This window comes from Miniopterus natalensis, chromosome 3 (assembly GCF_054644295.1).
Source record: "Miniopterus natalensis isolate mMinNat1 chromosome 3, mMinNat1.hap1, whole genome shotgun sequence".
NCBI classification, from domain to species: Eukaryota; Metazoa; Chordata; class Mammalia; order Chiroptera; family Miniopteridae; genus Miniopterus; species Miniopterus natalensis.
This window is the reverse complement of record NC_142083.1, coordinates 10,668,626-10,687,425: the sequence shown is the minus strand read 5'-3', so window position 1 is coordinate 10,687,425 and position 18,800 is coordinate 10,668,626. Positions and strand designations below refer to the sequence as shown.

At 46.8% G+C, this 18,800-nt stretch overlaps 1 protein-coding gene across 2 annotated transcripts in view; it reads right to left on the bottom strand.

The window, feature by feature from the left end:
- ADAMTS12 (ADAM metallopeptidase with thrombospondin type 1 motif 12) overlaps window positions 1-18,071 on the bottom strand; it is a 175,861-nt gene extending 157,790 nt beyond the window's left edge. For both annotated transcript variants that reach the window (XM_016224373.2, XM_087815315.1), the window contains exons 1-2: window positions 17,835-18,071; window positions 10,648-11,009 (exon numbers count right to left, since the gene is read on the bottom strand). In XM_016224373.2, coding sequence (XP_016079859.2) covers window positions 10,648-11,009; window positions 17,835-17,961 — 489 coding nt within the window. In that variant the 5' untranslated portion in view covers window positions 17,962-18,071. The remainder of the gene's footprint in view (window positions 1-10,647; window positions 11,010-17,834) is intronic.
- Window positions 18,072-18,800: the final 729 nt, after the last annotated feature.

The following is an 18,800-nucleotide window of genomic DNA, read 5'->3' as shown; positions in this document are numbered from 1 at the left end:
TAAGCAAAGGACTGAAGGGCCAGAAGAAACCAGATGAGCTAAAGAATGTTCTGTCCCAAAGCAGCCGCAACCAAATACATCAAAAGCAGGCCGGGTGGCTGAGGCCTGAGGAGCAGCGGGCGGCGAGGGAAAACCGGAGCCTGCAGGAGAGGTCCCGCCCGCCTCTGCAGCAGCCTGGATTTTATCCTAACAACGCGTATCCACTGGATGGGCCTAAGTGCACCGGACAAGACCCAGTTTCTGTTCCTAGTAGGTCACTCTGGCTTTGTGTGTAGAATGAATCACACAGGGGAAAGGGGAACAGCGGGGTCAGGTAAGAGATGCGGGGCCTGGGCTAGCGTGAGAGGGGCCATGGGCGGACAGGGACTTGAACTATGCCTCGAAGACAGAACAGGACTACAGTGGCCCAGGTGTGGTGGTGGGCCGGGCCGGGAGACCACGTTTTCATTGCATTCAGCCAAATGCCCACGTTAAGGAAGCCGTCATCGGAGCTCTGCTCACCACACCCGCACAGATAAATTCCTTTTGACAACTGACCCCTTAGGTCCAACAAAAAATTCTTGAGAGTGGGGTGGAGGGGGTCAATGGGGAGAAAAAAGGGGACATCTGTAATACTTTCAACAATAAAGATAAATTTTTAAAAATAAGAGCATAAATAAATAAATAAATAAAATTATTGAAAAGCATCCATTTCTTGTAAGAATCTCACCCTGTAAGGGCAGGGAATGCTTTTGTTTCCAGCTGAATGGGATTCCTGGGCTTAGGTAAATCTCTTCCCATTACGTTCCCAGCATCTGCTGTAACTTTTCTGCTGGGTACTTCTTGGAGGGTATGATTATTTTGAGAAAGAAGCTTAAAAGAAAGCACGGATATGACAATAATGCAATCGAGGAGACAGGTCAACAGCAGTGACTATCTGGATTTAATTACAGCATTACTCAGTGGCCACTTCCTACAATAAGAACACTGCTGAGAATTAATTATTGGAAGAAACCTCACTTGTAACTTTTTACCAGAGAAAGAGATTTCGTATTGAGCAAAGCTTGCCTTTTAGAAAACTTACTTTAAAGAAGTTTTCAAACCATTCCAAAGTGGGGCGAGGAAGGGGTGGGGTGGAAGGACCAATGGGGGGAAAAAGGGGGCATCTGTAACACTTTCAACAGTATAAATTTTTTTTAAAAGTAAGCAATCTAAAAAAAAGGAGTTTAAAAGTTGTATACAACAGAGTTCAATATAAAAACTATAATTAAGAGCATTCAACTGTCACAATTAAATTAGGATCTGTAGTTCAGTTTAACATCTCTCACATTTTTTAAAGGAAGAACTGTCATGAAAAATGATGGTGCATTTTAATTACCCTCCACAACACCACCACAGAAATGCTACATAGAAATTCCCCCAACACCTCACAGGCACTCACATGGGTGTCTAGACTTCCACGACGAGCAATGGTGACACAAATTTAGAAAACATGAAGCAACCTTTCAAGAGTTTAAAGGACTAAAAATATTCGATCACAAGAATCATGCCAATTACACAGTTTCTTAGAGCCCATCAGCCAGACTCACTGGGGTCAGAGAATAAAAAAAGAAGAAAAAATTAAATGGAAAATGATAGTATTAGAAGAGAAAGGCAAGAAAAGGAAAAGACAGCTGAAAGCAGACTAAGAATTTCAGCGCATAAAGGTATTAGAGAAACAGAGGAGAGGAGGGAGGGAGAAAGAATGAGTGGGAAGATGGGGAAGAAGACTGGGAAGGGCGCCAAGGGACAGACGTGGGTAGGACGAAATAGGGAAGAAGCAAGAGCTTACCTGGAAACAAGCAAGGTCATATTCTAGGAGAAACGTGTCCCTAGACCAGACAACGGACCAAAACACTGGGACACAGCAGGCTGGTGATAGGACCTTCCTCTTCTGATTGAAAAACATCTGGACCTGAACATCCCAACACCGATGTTAATCTGGGGCCACTTCAACTGCGGGTCCAGCCCCCCTCGGTGGCAGGTCCCTCATCTATAAAGTGAAGCTCCTAAAACAGGTCTCGTCAAACTTGACCCTTCTGTGGTTTAAAAGAAGAGCACAACAATATTGAGATTAAGACCATAGGCAGTCCTAATCTCAGTCTCCTCTCCACGTGAGCCCTTTGGAAGGTCACTTAACTTCTTTGTGCCTCGGTTTCCTTGCCTATGAACCGGAGTTGATGACATCACCTAAAACATGGCACAGCCTGTGCCTCCGGGACCTGGCTGGAGCCCGGGTCCATGCAGGAGGCCCCGGATCCATGCCAGACACCCCGGGGCCCATGCTGGGCGCCCCGGCATTGCTTCCTCACTGCTTTCTCTTTGCTAGAAAATGTGCCAAAGCGCGGACACAGCCGAAAAGTCCTTATAAAAGTCACATCTCTTAAACAATCCCGTCCAAAGCAAAGTCGCCTCACTGTGCTGTGGGTCTGGGACCCTCTTACCTCCTCAGGGCCCTTGTTTCAACTACCCTCCGTGTGGCTGACCTCTGGTTCTCCCAGCTTCCCGAGAGAAAAAGCAGCTCACGTCTAACCCTTTGTTTCTCTCTCTCTGCTGACCTGTATTTTTATTTCTTTCAAAAAGAGTCATCTACATTTGGAGCTTAATTCCTCCCACTGACTCTTCCGTGTAATTCCTGGTGGTTTCTGTCCCCCACCCCCTGCATGGCACTCCAGCCCCAGCCCCTCTCCACTCTCCTAACTCCATCCCCTTTGGGCCTCGCACCTGGCACCCAGGGGGACCGAGTCAACGCCACCCAGGCATCAGAGAGGCCTCGGGCACCCTCCTCAGCCATCCCTCAGCAATGCCTTCTGGGCCTCCAGCACAGGATTATGATTTTACTCTGCAAGGACACCCAGGTACATAGGCCCAACAGACCACTGGAAATGTTCATCAGTAACTCACCAGAGAAGAAAAATAGCTTATAATCCTAACACAGGCGAGAAATGCACTCTCCATCCCTTTCCAATCAGGTACCCATCCCAGTTTACTGATTTCCATGCCCCCTTTTTAATGCTTATATAAATTTAAAAGGTGCTTTCATTAGAGATGTATTTCAAATTATACAGCTGAGTCAATGGTAAGATTGAATTTGCTTTGGGGATGGCCCCACTGTAAATAAACTGACAGGGCTGCACCTCCCCACAAAGGGCGGGTTAACAAAAGTGTGTCTCTATCTCATCAAAGCTTTCCAGAGCAAAAGGAATTTAAAACAGGAGTTGTCCACACTGCAACTTTGAAGCAGACCTTTTCCCACTGAAACTAGCATAAAGTTTACTTAATACTCACAAGGCTGCATAAAGAACTATTGAGAAAACTCCAGGGACAGCTGAAAAAACACAGGGAGCTAGGAAGCAGGCCTGGTGCCAGGCACTGGGGCAGCCTCTCCAGCTAAGCCCTCTCACAGCTGGAGCAGAGGCCCTACAGATGACACACAGAAGGACAGAAAGCCTGGGACACTAGGACAGTGGGCATCACACCAAGAGCCAGGGCAACAGTGAGGTGTGAACACAAAGGCAGGAACCAAAGGCAGAGCTGGACTTGGTGGGCACACAAGAAACACCAGGAAGAGCTGGGAATCTGTCCCCAGCCCAGTGTGGGTTCACAGAGTATCTGAATTTAAAGGGCATCTGGTGATCAGTCAGACACACATGGTAAAATTACAGACAAGGTACCCTTTCCTCTCCCTCTCTCTCCTCTTCTCTTGCCGAACAATTCAGTTCTAAGCCCTTAAAAGCAATGTAGGCACCTGGATGGGGTTGGGATAGGGAGCTTGGGGGTGCAGCGAGAGCTGAGGTAGAGCAGAGCAGAGTCAAGTCCGAGCAGAGTGGGAAAGATATCTGCATAGGAGGGGTGCATGATGCAGGGTAATGGGACCCAGAACCCAAACAAAGTGAGAAAGGCATCGCTGTTGATGGGGAAGTAGTGACACAGCGCCGGGTGTCAGAGCAGAAGCTCTGAGAACCCCACAGGGAAGCAGCCTCACTAGAGAATCAAAGCCCAGTGACCTGGCATGAGGGTCGGAGCCCAAGCAGGGGCAAGGGGACATTTACATGAGGGATCTGGGGGCACCAGCAAAGAAGGCAGGGGCTCCACTGAGGTGAGACAGTCATTTATGCAAGAGAGGAGGGAGTTGTAGAAGTGATAGCAATGGGATACTGGCTATAAATGGAGATCAAGCAAGTGAGTAGACAGGCTAAGAATGATGGGAGCCAGTTCTGTCCTTGTCGGAGAAGATGTTTTTACAAATTTTGGAAAGAGAAAGCTAGAACGAATCCTGTAGTGTTGGGCTAGAATTAAATGTATTGGTGTAAATTCATAATGTTCTATCTAGAGATAGATAATAGTAATATCTATGGATGTAATTGCATACGTTGACTTACGTGTACATATGCGTGTACACACTTCCATTCCATTGAGGAGGCCTGGCACAGCAACACCCAATAGCAATGAGCACACCTTGTGCCCAGATCTGTGCTTCTAGGCACCACTCTTCAGGAGAGGGGGAAAGAAGTTCCTTAAGGATATGACTGATTTTAGGGCTGGGAAAGTACAAGATGAGCTAGAACATCTTACTGGACCTGGACACAACAGAATGCTCGAATAACGAGGGGACAAGTCAGAAGGAGACAGACTGAAGGGCTTCCACTGGCCAAATTGAGATCATTGAGCATCACAATAAACAGAGATTTATTCATGTGGACACAGGTTCATACTAGTATAAATAAATGAATGAACAAACTGAAAGCCCACGAGGAAGACAATGCTCATATAGCTTCAAGGTTTTTCCCCATCAATATTTATTAATTAGAAAGAGGTGCTAATAAATACTGTTAGAAGACTAAATGCTCTCTGCTCTCCAGCCATACTACCTTCTTGCAGTTCCTCCAAGGGGCTTTCTTGGCTCCTCCCTGTACACATGTGCCATAAACCTTTTTGTGTCTTATATTTTGTAGCATGTGAATTTACCTGCTGAAAAAATATTATTATAAATGAAAGAAAAAGTCTAGAGTCCTCTAGATTATTTTTTCTTAAAAGGAAAGATGGGTCAGAAGAGTGAAAACTTTAAGTGCCAAGCTTAAGGAAGTAAAAATTTAAAAAAAGATTTTAATTATGAAAAAAAAGAAATAATTGAAAAATTTTAACTTATTTGTCCCAAAGACTAAATAATAAATAATGCTGTATATGTTAATTCTAGGGCACTGCAGATAAATGTGAATAAATAAAATTATTTGTTGAACATTGGAAGACATTTTCTGCAGGACACTGAGCCCACTCAGAAGGGAAACTGCACGTTTGCCCCCATCCATCCTCCAGGCTCAGACGTGCCCTCTGCTCTACTGTAATGTCAAATGAATGACGGTGAAGGACGTTTTTTATCTTTAACTGTAACTGTGAGTTAATCCATTTCTTCTGAATCATAGTTTCAGATAAAACCCCTTTCTGTGGACTTACTCTGTATTAGCTATCTCCCTCCCCCCACTCCTAATGTACATGCGTGAACACACACACACACACACACACACACACACACACACCTGCTCTTCTACTTGCAATAAACTCTGACTTGTCTGGAAGCTCTGAGCTGCCCATTTCCAATGTCCTTTCCCTATCAAGTTATGCAGAGGTTGAAAAGAGATAAGAAGTTTATATAAATTATATAAGCTAAATAACTTCTAAGATATATGTTATATAAGTTAAATATATATTTATAAAGTAGTACCTCTTATAAAAAAATATGTAATACACTAAACATATGTGTTATATAAAATAATAACTTATAAGTTATAAAAGTTAAATAAGTCTATTTTAGCTAATAGCTCAATCTCATGTGTTGCTTCTACAGATGTGCTAAAAAAAAAAAAATCACTAAAACACAGCAAGAGCAAGAAAGAGAAAGCCAGAAATCTGGTTGCAAACTTAAATTAAATTTAAAAAAAAGACTTGCCAGATGGAGGTCTGCTTGGAAGAAAGATAGTGGTATCTGGTGACCCAGGCAGAGACTGTGGAAGCTGGGCATTTTTAAATTGTGTGACTCACTCCTTAGGGTCAAACCAGAAAGTCAGTGAGGAAGAAATTTCCAGAGAAAAATCTGTTTGTAAGCAGGGTGGGGGTGGCTGGCTTAGCGAAGAGGGAAATCAATACCATCAAATGGGACCATTAGCATGAAAGCTTATAACTGATCAATCTGTTCCTGAGAATTGCTAACTGTCCTGCCACCAATTTCGCTCAGAACCATGAAGGAAGGTGTAAGTGGGAATGTGCGGTCAGGGTCAGAGAAACTGGGCCCAGTGGGAAACACCGACGTACAAAAGTCACCCCTTTCACATGAACGCCCGAGCTATCTCAAGGGGGAAAGTAAGGAAATCAAACCGCATACACCCCTGGGAAGTCTCACAAGGTCATGGTTTTTAATGCGTTTGGAGGAAGAATTTCCCACGTTTGACTATGTGAAAGGAAATAACCAGGTACAATCAAAGAAGAAGGCAAACAGGACATCCATCCACAGGGCTAACAAATAAATGGTTCTGAAGAAGTGGGAAGACAAACATATGCACACCTTCTCTAAATCCCTGGTGTGTTTGGTCAAGGACACAGAGCTTAATGGAAGCAAGGTCCCCGGCCCAGGGGCAGAGGCCGCATTGCCTGTCCCCGTCGTGGGTGGGGTGCCCTGCCACACTGGTCTCTGTGCATGGACAGAGCAGCGAGGGAAGCCTCTTTCTTGCTCTGCGATTGCCCTTTCATACCTGGCCTCCCATTAACAATCTGAAAACCCCACACTGGCAATCTCCTAAGGAAATATTTATAAACATCAAGGTCTCCTCATTCCTAACCCACACTTAGCCTCCACAAGGCCCCATCCCCTTGGGAGTAGCAAGGAGAGGCTAAACTGTGTCTGTCCCAGGCTCCCAGGGGCCCAGAAAGCCTGTCTCCTCTCAACCGTTTGGATGAAGGCGCTGAAACAGACAGTGTTGCTTAGCACACTCGCCAGAGAGCGGAGAATTCAGGAACCTGAGAACACAGGAGCTGTTGTGGGAGGCCCTGTCCATGGGTTCTAATATAACAAACCATGCAGAGGACAGAAGAGTAGCAAAGAATGACAAAGGGTACATCTGGCCACTATAACCTACCTTATTTGGCTCCCAAGCGCCCATGGATCTTTCCAGTCCTTTTCTGAATTCCATTATCTAAGATTCCTCATCCACCCTTTCACCTACATTGATTAGAACAGCATCACACACACACACACACACACACGACTGTTTCTAAGCATCATTAGGCTTCCACGTGTTTGCCAAAGGCATGCAATACATAAAAGGGTGTATTCAAAAGGAATTAGTGTCTCTGGGTTCAGAGACATTTCTGAAGGAACTAGATCTTCCTGAAAGCTACTATTTAAACTCCCTGGACCTACAATTCATGTTGCATCAAAAAGGAAGAAAAATTTTTAAACATTAATAATGGGAAACTCTGGACACCCAATCTTCAATGTCTGTAATGAAAACAGAAATGATATTCAAATTAAAGTGTCCAAGGGAGAGATACACAGCAGAAGGCAGTGGCGCCTCTATGCTGCATTGGTGTGGACTGCGAGCCAAGTAGTCAGCCCAGTAAGAAAAAGAGCACTGGCCTCTTGTCCTCCATAAGAGCTGAGGGCCACTCCTTCTCCTGTCCCTCCCAGGACCATAGGGAAGGCCCCTAACTCAAGCTCCAGCAAAAGAAAGAAATGCTGCTTCTCAAAGTATAGGTTCCTCAGTTCTCTCTCACTTCCAATCTATCACGCTGGGAACTCACAAAATGAACCCAATGAACTGAAAAGTAAGCAGAAAGATGAAAACGGGGGGAGGGGGGGACCTAGTGGTGTTTATGAGCCTGTAACACAAAGCAGTAATAGTGAGGGAGGCACTCCCACCAGCCGCAGGCCCTGCTTTAGTCTCAAGTCCAAGTAAACATGGGTCTTACCCAGTAATCCCCAAAGGTCAGGGGTCAGGGCAAATTCTTCCGCCTGGGAGCAGAGTTAGGAGATACACAGAGCATTTCTTTCCCTCCCCTGGGTGAGGAACAACAAACCCTGACACACAGATATCCCTCGACTCCACTGTTTCCTGGGATCGGGAAGCCCAGGCGAGAAGCCACGCTGGGAAAGTTTTCCCACGGGGCTCTGCCAGGGATTCCATTCCTGAGCCACACACCCCAGGCTGCAGCCAGAGCTCAAGGACATGAGGGCAGAGACTGTTACATTCTTGGATTGTCAGTAATATAAACCAGTAGGGCTTTCCATCCAGGCCAAGAGCTGAAGGGGTCATGTGGTATAGCACACACATCCTTCCCAACAGGGGAGCCATCATGCGGCACAGATTTCTAAATATCACTGATCTCATTTGTAGCATTTATACAGCAAAACACAGAGAACACTTAATCCTTGCATTTCTGAAAATTAGAACCTAACACAATTTAAAGAGTTAAAAATGACTCTAACAGCATATCCTAGCAAAAACTGATACCTTGCTGGTTAAAGGCTAGAAAGCTAGTCTAAAGTTGTAGAGTGTCCTGCATCCTAAGAGAAGGAAGATTGAAGTTCCTTTTGGAGCATACCTTCCATTTGTTCTATTAGTTGATATTTGCTTCTTTGTGCTGCTGTACTTAGTATGAGTGTGAAATCTGAATATGGAAAAGTCCATGTGGTGGTTCTCACTGTTCACTGGGATATTTCCTGTGAGAAATGCCATCAGAGTGGGATTTGTCATTTTTCCTTAAGAGACTATATGATTATCACCTTGGGAAGGAGGGAAGACCAAGCTGCATGGACCTTTCAGTTCCACCAGCCAACCTACATGGGTCTCATGGGCAGAATTGGAAGAGACTTACCATGTCCATGGATTGGAAGACTAAACATAGCAAATGTCAATCTCTCTCCCCGCCCGGCCACAAAATTAATATATAGGTTAATGCAACCCCTATCAAAATCCCAGTAAGATTTTTGTCATATTATTCTAAAATGTATATAGAAAGGCAAAGGAACTAGAATTGTTAACCCAGCTTTTGGAAAAGAAGAAAATGGAAGGCATCAGTCTACCTGATTTCAAGCAATAATAATGAAGATTCTGTTGGTGGAGTAGGATAGAAAACTCAGAAACAGACACAAAATTATGCCCAAGTGACTTTTGACAAGTGCAGAAGCAACTGAAAAAAAAAAGTAGCCGTCTTTAAAAATGGTGCTGGAGCAACTGGACATTTAAAATTTTTTTTAATCAATTTTTTTTAAAGAAATAAATTCCATAACTTCAAAGTTATAAAACTGTTGAGGGAAAACGGTAATGAAAATGATTGAGATGGACAGGGGGAGAGCTGCTAAGCTGGAGACATGGGCTAACTCAAACTGAAAGGAACCTCCAGGGGACAGAGCCAGAGCCAGGTAAGAGGATATTAAATGCAGGAAGGTGGTCATCCCACGGCTTGTCATGGGTGACCTTCCTGGGTCTTCAGTTTGCAACCATCTGAGTCTCCTCCAACAGAGACTAAATGAACTTCAAATTAGAGACAACTCGAAGAGAACACAGCCCCAGCATTAGGGTGACCACATCTGAAGCAAAAACTATGCCAGCTCTGAGCCATAGAAATGAGAAGCAGATGTCCTGTCGCACATGGCAGTTTCCTTCCTCAGAAAGCCTCCCAGATGTCACTCAGAGGTGGGAGGCTTAGAGCCAGCTTATCCTACGCCTGCCATCCTGTGAACCTGAGTGTGGGGTCAACCCTGGGTGAAAGGCAAAGTAAGTAACTTGGAGATCAGGAAAAATCAGACACCAGCCAACATTATCCTTTTGACCAGGTGAGCCCTGGTGAATTATGACACATGAGCAAATCAACTTGAAGCCAGCCAGCTTGTGTGCTCACAAAAAGGAAAGAAACTCATTCGGCTTTTGGTGTCTTTTTCAATTAAACTTACTGGGGTGACAATGGTGAATAGGGTCATGTAGGTTGCAAGTTTACATGTCTATGACACATGATCTGTATGTTGCATTGTGTGCCCACCACCCATAGTCAAATCACCTTCCGTCTTGGTGCCCTTTTTTATAAACATCCATTAATTGTCCAATCATGTGTAAAAGGCTCCCAAACCCAAATAATCCCAGTGGATTGGTTCTTCTGGCAAAATCACTCAATGATTTGGCTCTAAACATTTTCCATCACCTTGGCTACTGCCACATAATTCCATTAGTCAATGTTTTCTTCTTTGAGCTCCTGAATTTAGTATGAAACTGAAATCTGAATCTGAAAATGCCCATAGGGTGGTTCTCACTGTTCACAAGGGGCCATTTGAAATGGAAAAGGCCCCATTATTCTATTTGCAAGCCTGAGAGCAATTGAGAGCACCTGGTCTCCATCCCCAGCTACAGGCTGCAATCACCTGCGACTTTAGAACCCTTACTCTCTGTTCCACCCAGATTTATTGACTTTTAATTTTCTGAACTTTCTCTTAAACTCATTTAGAGGCCAGGACCATGTCCATGGTAAGTGCTCAGTTCCCACGTGTTGAATGCATCTGTGAACCCATCGGCAGTGGGTGTGCAGGTCAAGGTGCTAGGGGCCTGGGGACAGAGGAGGGAGGCGATGGACCCAGGCACTCACCAGTCCGTGGCAGGAACTCAGGGCCGCAGTCCCCATGCCGGTGCCTTGCTGCAGAACTGTGCCCCTGAGATGGCAGGGCGGGGCAGATGACGCCTCCATCTTAACGTGGGACAGGTTCCCATACCTTCTCTCCACGATGTAGCTTTTGGAAAGAAATCCCTGATTGACCGTCAGGTTGAAAAACAGGTCCTCCCCGTCGTGGGAAATTCTGTAGTACACCCGGTCCTCTGGGCTCTCCACGTCCCTCTTCCTCCTGCTGCCACCAAAGGGATGGTGCAGGCCATAGGACAGAAAATGCCCTCGGGCATCCACGCGCACAGGTGCCACCACGTGGTATTCTGGCAGGGCCTTGATGAAATGCTCTGGAAAAAAAGGAGACACAGGGTAAAACAGAGGTCCCTGCTGGGTCTGCATCAAGGCAAATGCACTCCCGTTTGGAACTTAGATTTTAGCTTGTTGGCTGCAAAACCCCACCGTTGACTTTAAGTTTTGAGATCCTTTCCACCATACAAATGCTGTCAACATTAAATTCCCTGAACAACTGACATGGGGCTCCTTCCTCGGTGGCATGTGACCTAAGCTGACGCTGAGGCCTAGCTCTGGATGGCAGATGTTTGACCAGAGACAAACTGAGGCGAGAACTAATTCATGAGCAGTACTCTTAGGGAGAAGGCAAGGTCAGCACGACAAGCAGGAACAGTCCAAGCCCAGAGTTCCCTGCCACAGACAGTAGTACTTCGCTGTTTATTAAGGAGTTTAAACACCTTGGGGGTGTCCTGTTAGGTCAGGTTGAAGAAAAAATGCAAAAGCACAGCAAATGCACCATATACATTCTGACAAACTTTACACCAGTTACAGCATACATGGTTGATCGTGCAGCAGAGTGCTTACAGGACCTTGGGTGTTTCTTTTTTATTTTTACAAAATACACAAAAAAAGAGTAAGTGAACCTATGAGGGGCCGAGGCATCAGCGCAAAGTATGAAAATCGCCCCTTTAACAGGGCAAAGCAGGAACATTCATTCCCTGCACACACGGCACACGGGTGCCTTTCGGCTCCCTCACCCCTGGATCTGCCGCTGTGTCCCCACTTTCATGTTTGAGGATTGGGGAGCGACTGTCACTCTGGATTGCAGGCTACTTAAAGCAAACCAGTACACTCGGCAAGGCAAACTAGTCTTCAGCTGGAGACAGAAAAAAAACAAAAAAACAAGAACAGGAAGGGAGGCAGGGAGGGAGGGAGGGAGGCAGGGAGGAAAGGGGGACAGAAAGGGAAAAGTGACACCTGCCACCTTGCAGCTGCACCAGCACTTCCTGATTGGTGTTATTTCCTCGCCACTTCCCCAGCTACTTCCTACGTTGTTCACACTCCCTATCAATATCCTATTTATTCCTGTTTATGCTTTAAAGTCCCAACTCCAGTCCTCCCTGTCTCCCTCCTAAGGTCCCCGGTTGAAGCTCTCTCTGCCTGCCGCCTCTGAACCCCCTGTCCCTGCTTTCCGCAGCTCCCAGAAGGGCCTCCTTTTACGATGCCTTTTGTTTACTATACTCTTTATCCCCACACCCTTTGGAGGCCAGAACCTTGCACATCACAGCACCGATGGAGCAGTGAAGACGTTTGTAGCTGGTTAATTAAAAGAACTGAACCTGCTGGGGTACCATGATCAAAGACTTCCTCCCCCAGACAACTGCCTTCAAGCACACTTTGTAGAGAGGTTCATCTCCACCTTGGATGAAATCTGGGACAGAGCACAGAGTTTCATTCTTAGGTGCTAACAAATTATCTCGGCTTTCAGGTGTAAATTGTCCAGGCCCATTGCTTCCAACTGCAGCAGGTAGAGACAGCAGGCTCCCGTAGAGACACGGGCAGATCTTCAAAACAATGCTTGATGCAAAGTATGAGACGAAGCAAGTTAATACAGAGCCATTTACATTCATGGAAAATGTGTGCACACAGAAACAATACTACAAAGTTTGCCAGGACATATGCACACAAAAAAATACATATGGAATCCATTATCGTGGGTTTTTTAGAGGAAAAATGAAAGTGGGGAATGGGGACAAAAATGCATAGATAAATAAAACAAGAAAGGGGTTCTGCACAAATTAGTGATGCTACTATGCCAAGAGCTGGGAGTCAAACTGACTTAGCCCTCTGCACGCCCCCTCGCCAAGGAATATCTGCCCTTCCGAGCTCAGACCCCAGGAGAGGAACGGCCGGGCTGGGTGAGGTGGGCGTAGCCGGCCTCCGTTAGTAATTCTCCTGTGTTTCTCTTCTCTTCTCCTACTGGTAGTGATGTCTCTGCCTTCCCAGGATTAGAGCAGTGGAGGGGAGTTAGAGGCAGGAAAAGACTTATTCATGCAGTGGTCCTTGTGTGGGGCCAGTGTCCAGATGCAGATTCCCTCTCTCAGGAGCAGATTTTATGCCCCATATAGGGCCTCTCTCTGAAGATACAACTCAAAGAGTTAAACATAATTTTTGAAAGTATAAATGAGAGACTAAAGCACCTATTTCCCAAAGAATAAAAGAGCAAGCAAATTTCCAGCTTTTGACCAGGTCACTTTTAACCTAACAGGTTTTTTAAAGAGCCAGCATAAGATGACTATACAATAATATAATGATAACACTTACTGTAGCCATTTAACAAGCACTTGCTATGAGCCAGGTACCATAAGTCTCTCCTCATTCAATACTCACAACAACCCCATGATACCGAGTATTATCCCCATTTCACAGATAAAGAAACGGAGGCCAAGGGAGGGCACAGAGCCAATATGCAACAGTGCTCAGATTAAAATCTCGTGCTTCCTATTTCAAAATCATGTTCTTGCCACCGTACTTCACGTACATATATGCAGTTGCACTCGGCAGAGAATGTAAGAGTAGAGGTAATAGCACTGCCCCTGGCAATGATGACCTAACACGCAAAGAACTGCTTGACTTCTTTAAGGGCCTCAATTTGCTCATCAATAAATGGAAATAATAATTGCCTCTTTATCGGGGACAATAACGAGAGATAAGACTGGCTTTGCCTCTTGATGTTACTGCAAAGGAGGCCGCTTAGTCATGTCAGCCCACAGGTGTGGGTGGAAACAGGAGGCTGTGGACCGAGTATGGTTAATGTTGATGGTCCAACTACAGTTGCCTTGTGGGCATAATATCAGTATCTACCTCCTAGGGTGGTGTGAGGATCCAGTGTATCAGTACAGGTAACAGATTTAGAACAGTGCCTGACAATCAGCACTCACTAGTTATTATTGGTATTAAAGACATAAACTTGGCTACTGGTGATCTCTGTGGCCATAAATACATATAACCTCCAAGCAGAGAGAGTGAGCTGCCCCCACTCACCTTGGCTTCCCCTCAGTAGGCGTTTAGTTTGGAAGACTAGGTGGCTATAACCTTGGCCCACGGAAAGCAGAGTCCAGAGGGAATATGATAGGGATGGAGGAATAGATGTCAGGAAATAATAACAGCTCTAATAACAGCTTTACCATTTCTATGTTCAAGCACAGCATCAAGGCTATAGCAACTTGGTCTTGTCTAATGCTCACAGTTCCAAGGGGTGGGTATTTTTTTTTTTTTAAATATATCTTTATTGATTTCAGAGAGGAAAGGAGAGGGAAAGAGAGAGATAGAAACATCAATGATGAGAGAGTCATTGATCGAGCCCGCAACCCGGGCATATGCCCTGACTGGGAATCGAACCCTGATCACCTGGATCCCAGGTCGATGCTCAACCGCTGAGTCATGCCCGGCCAGGCGGGGTGGGTATTGTTAATGGTGTCCCTTGCCTTAGCCTCCACTCCCACCTCTTTAAAAATAATAAGAGGGGCGAGGACTCATGCTGGGCAACCTGACCCCAGAGACCACCCTCTGAGCTAAGTCCTGAGTGCTTTTTAGGGTCTGCCACTGGGCATCAGCCTTCAAGCCTGGGGGGAGGCTGAGACGCACTATAACGACATTACGGTCTGCCCTGCGGTTTATGAACATAAATTAAAAGCCCTGAATACTGTGAGTTGCTGTGTTTAAAATTCAATTTGAAACCACAAATGCTGATACTTCATGAGAAACTCTAAGTGAAGCCTATTGGCACAAACACTTTTGAAAATACAAAATACCGAGTGATCACTTATCCTCTGCTTAGAAAGAAAGGAGAGAGGTGAGAGAATATTCGCCTGCCGGTCTTTATAAATTTTAGGTTAAATCTATGATTACTCTTCATATTTATTTCTATCTTAGAGAGCAATTGAATTTCTAAGACTCCTTACTGAAAAGGGCAATTCCTGTAATGGAAGTTTGTTTTCATAATTATCTTCCACAGATTGTTGTAGCCTTTCCTCTGTATTTTTATTATAGGAAACTCCATGTGTGGAAATGTTGTGGAGAATCGTGTTGGTCCCCTCAAAGTTATAAGATACACCACAGGAGGCTGGATCTGCTCACCAACCCCATGATTAACCTGCAGAGCATAATTGCTCATTACTATTAACATATATAAAATATCAAAACCGTGAAGTCTCTGCTTACATTAAGAAAATACCCCAAACCATTTTCTCCTTGCAGAATTTATTTTTTGCAGACTGCATAAGTGCACGATTGTAACATTTGTGTTGAAACACACGGCCACACTCCCAGGGCTCTTGCACAAGTCTGTGCGGCCCAGAGCATGGCTCTAACATGGGATCGAGTGCCTGCTCTGTTGATTTCATGGAACTGTCGGGAGCAAAAGAGGTCACAGAAGTGACTGACGACTTATAAACAGCCCAGGGAATAACACACCTAAGGGGACAGCATTGGCTGCAGAAGAGTGTTTTGTACAAGATGAATATTTCCCATTGTTCTGATCCTTGGTTGGGACCCCTGTGGACATCACTGCACAACTGAGCGATGTGGAAAGTCTACTGAGTGGAGTTTGTCAAATCTGCCTGTTTCTAGTTCCAAAAAGGATTGGATTTATCTCCATACTCCTTCCTCAGTCTAACATCCTGACTTTGCTCGACCCTTAGGCCTACAAGGAGCCTTAACAGTTACCTAGGTTCTGAATGAATTTCCAACTGTGGGGCTCTTTTCACCCCTCTGGTGAAATAGCAATTGGCGGGTACTCGATGAGAACATGTTGACTGACAGACTGGCCACCTAGACCACCCATTCTCATCTGTAAAAATAAGAAGGCTGGGAGATGTGATATTTAAAGCACTTATGTGCAGAATGTGGGTGCAACTCAAAAATGCTGTCAGAGTTCCAGGAGAAGTTGAGAGGGACTGGCCAATGTGAAGCAGCAGGCAGCTTGTGTGGAAGAAAAACCCAAGTCATCAGATTCCCAGGAAGCCTCAACATTTCCTTCTCTGACTGGTCTGCTCTCTCAACTTAGTCCTCAATGGAACTCTGCTCAGAAATTTCTCCTTCGCATAAAATGTGGATTGAAGACAAATATTCTGGTGAAAGGGCATTTAAAATCTGAAATTATTTTTAAATCCTAATATATCTACTTATCGCTAATAAGCTTGGAGCACTTCACAGCTATTTTTCCATGTGGAACACTCTCAGTACATAACCCTAAAGGTGACCAGGGAAAACCATCACCTCCCACTTTCTAAGGAAGAGAAAGCAAGGCCCTGGGCTGTCTGCTCCACACTACCCTGGATTCTCTTTCGAAGATGCAGAGCAGGCAGTGCTGAAAGCCAGCCCAGGAGAATGTGTCTTTGAACCAAGCCATCTCTAAATGCCCTGGGAAGTGCTCGAAGGCTTTGTTTGTGCTGCCACAGAAGAGAGATTTTTCACAAAGGAGCTGTTTTTCAAAGAACAACAAACGCTGCTATTTTAAACTTGGGGGTGGGAGATTGTATCTGGGCCCTGCCTGACATCCAACTCCAATGCTGCGGCTCCAGCTTCCAAGGAAAGCAAAGGAACTGGCTTTTGCTGGCTCTTGAGTCTCAGCAGGTGAGCTCTCCAGCAGTTTTGAACTTAGCAATGTAAGCAGAAACCCCTGCGTGGAAAGCCTAAGAAGGGTGGGCTGGTGATGTTTGCCACCCAAGTGGTTTTGGGGATCAAAGGGGGTCAGGAAGTATGGAAGCTTCCCAAGACTTGAGCATAGTCAGCAGACACAGGACTTAATGGATGCTAAGCCAGTGCTCTGTGCCTGTGTGTTGTCCTATTACTGCTGCTGGGCAATGCTGCTTGATGGTAAGGGGCCAGCCAGCCTCTGGAGTCAGGCGACCTGGGTTCAAAACCTCACTCCGCCACTCGCTAGGCCCATAAACTCTCCACACTTCAGCTGCCTCATCTGTAAAACAGTAACAACGGCCCCTGCACCCAGGAGGCTGTTGTGGGTGGTCAGTGGCTGGACACACACAGGGTGCCTTAGCACTGTTGGTGCAGAGAACACTCTCCTGTTTTCTCCCAGAGGCACAGTGAACTCCCCACCAAACTGCAGAGTCTCTGGCCCTTCCAAGTCCAATAAAACAGTACCAGCCTCCTAGGGTATCAGGCTTAAAAATAATTAAAACAACAAAGGGTCTATCACAACTGCCCCAGTGCTTCCTAGGGCATTAGGAGCTTCACAAAAACTCAGAAAGGGACACAGCTGGCTGTGATCAGGAAGGTGGGACAGGAAAAGGTGAGCCCCTACGGTGGTAAATTTTCTCCTAAATGACTGTTATTTTTAAAACACAGCCCTAAATCTTTCCAGGAAACCAAAACACAACCAAACTCACTCAGCAGGGGGCCGGAGTCACATTTCCCCCTTCCCTGTGCAGAGTTTAAAAAGCACCAGAAACGCTGCCATGTCTGCCAGGAGCCAGCTGGAACTTTTATAAAATAAAATAAAAAAATCCTTCTCTGGGTTCAGAATCTGAAAACCAGGGGACTGAACCAGGGCAGCTGCAGAGAACACAAAAGAGAGAGGTGGGGGGGTTACCCGCTACCTCTGGAGTCCTGGCTGCAGCAGCATCAGTGAAAAGAGACAGGACACTCACCTTTCAGTGAGAATTAGGGAACCACCGCCGCAAACCCTGGATTCTGAGAACCCCTATGCTCCTGAGCTCCCAGCTCAGATTTCCTCACAACTCAGCCCAAAGGCTCCGCAGAGTTCAGCCGAGTGGGGGAAGGGAAGAGGGAGCCACCAACTTTTCACACGTTTTATTTACCTCTAGGTTTCCAAACGGAAAGAGAGAAAAGCCACCAACCTTGCCTGCCGTCGGGGAAGCGCACCCGGCCGGGCTGCGGGTGCCGCGCATAGCACAGGCCCCCAAAGTTCAGGAGCTGAGCCACCACCGACAGGTTTGCGAGCCAGCTCCTCTGGGCACATGGCATGATTCAGTCGTTGGGGAGAAGCAAAGTCACCAGGTTTGGGCTCTCAGCTTAAGAAACCGAGTCCCCGCCGGCGGCCCTGCGGGGAGGCGCCGGGCGCATGGTCCAGGAGCGGGGCGGGAGCGGCGGCCAAGCTGCGCAGACCTCCCTCCGCTTTTTTAAGCAGCCAGGGGCTAGTTACCTTGATTTCCCCTCCCTCCTCCTACAGGGGGAGTGATTTCTGCTGACAGCGTTTGTTTCGCGCGGGGTGTGGAAAGGCTCTGGAGGGGAGGGCGCAGCCCACCCCCGCTCCCCACCCCTCTCCTCCCGGGGCCCGGCCCGGCGGCCGGCTCCGCGCATCTTCCTCGGGGACTCCCACCCCCGCGCTCCTGCGGCCCCGCCCAGGGCCGGGGCGAGCCGGCCAAATAGGGGAGCCCCGCGAGAGCCACCCTGGGCGGGACTCCGGGAGCGAGGCCCCGGCCAGCCCCGCACCAGGCCCGGCGCGCGAGGAAGGTTTGCGGCGCGGGGGCGGGGCGAGCGCCGCGCCCCTCCCGGCTCAGTGCTGCCCCCTGCCCGCCTCCCCTCCCCTCCCCTCCCAGCCCTGAACTTCGCCTGACTTCGCTCCCTCCACCGAGGCTGCAGAGCTGGGGTCCCCCGGGGCAGGCCAGGGCTCCCCCTTGAAAAATGTATAGGGAACTTCTCTCTTTGCCAAGTCACACAGAGGGACGCGGGCTGAGCTCACCAGCTAGTTTGACCCTGGACAAGTCCCTTCCTCTGCACAAAAGGTGATCTGACCCAGTGATACGAGGCACTCTGAGTCTGCAGGTCTCTCCGGTGCTTTCTGCCTTTATAACCGACCCTTT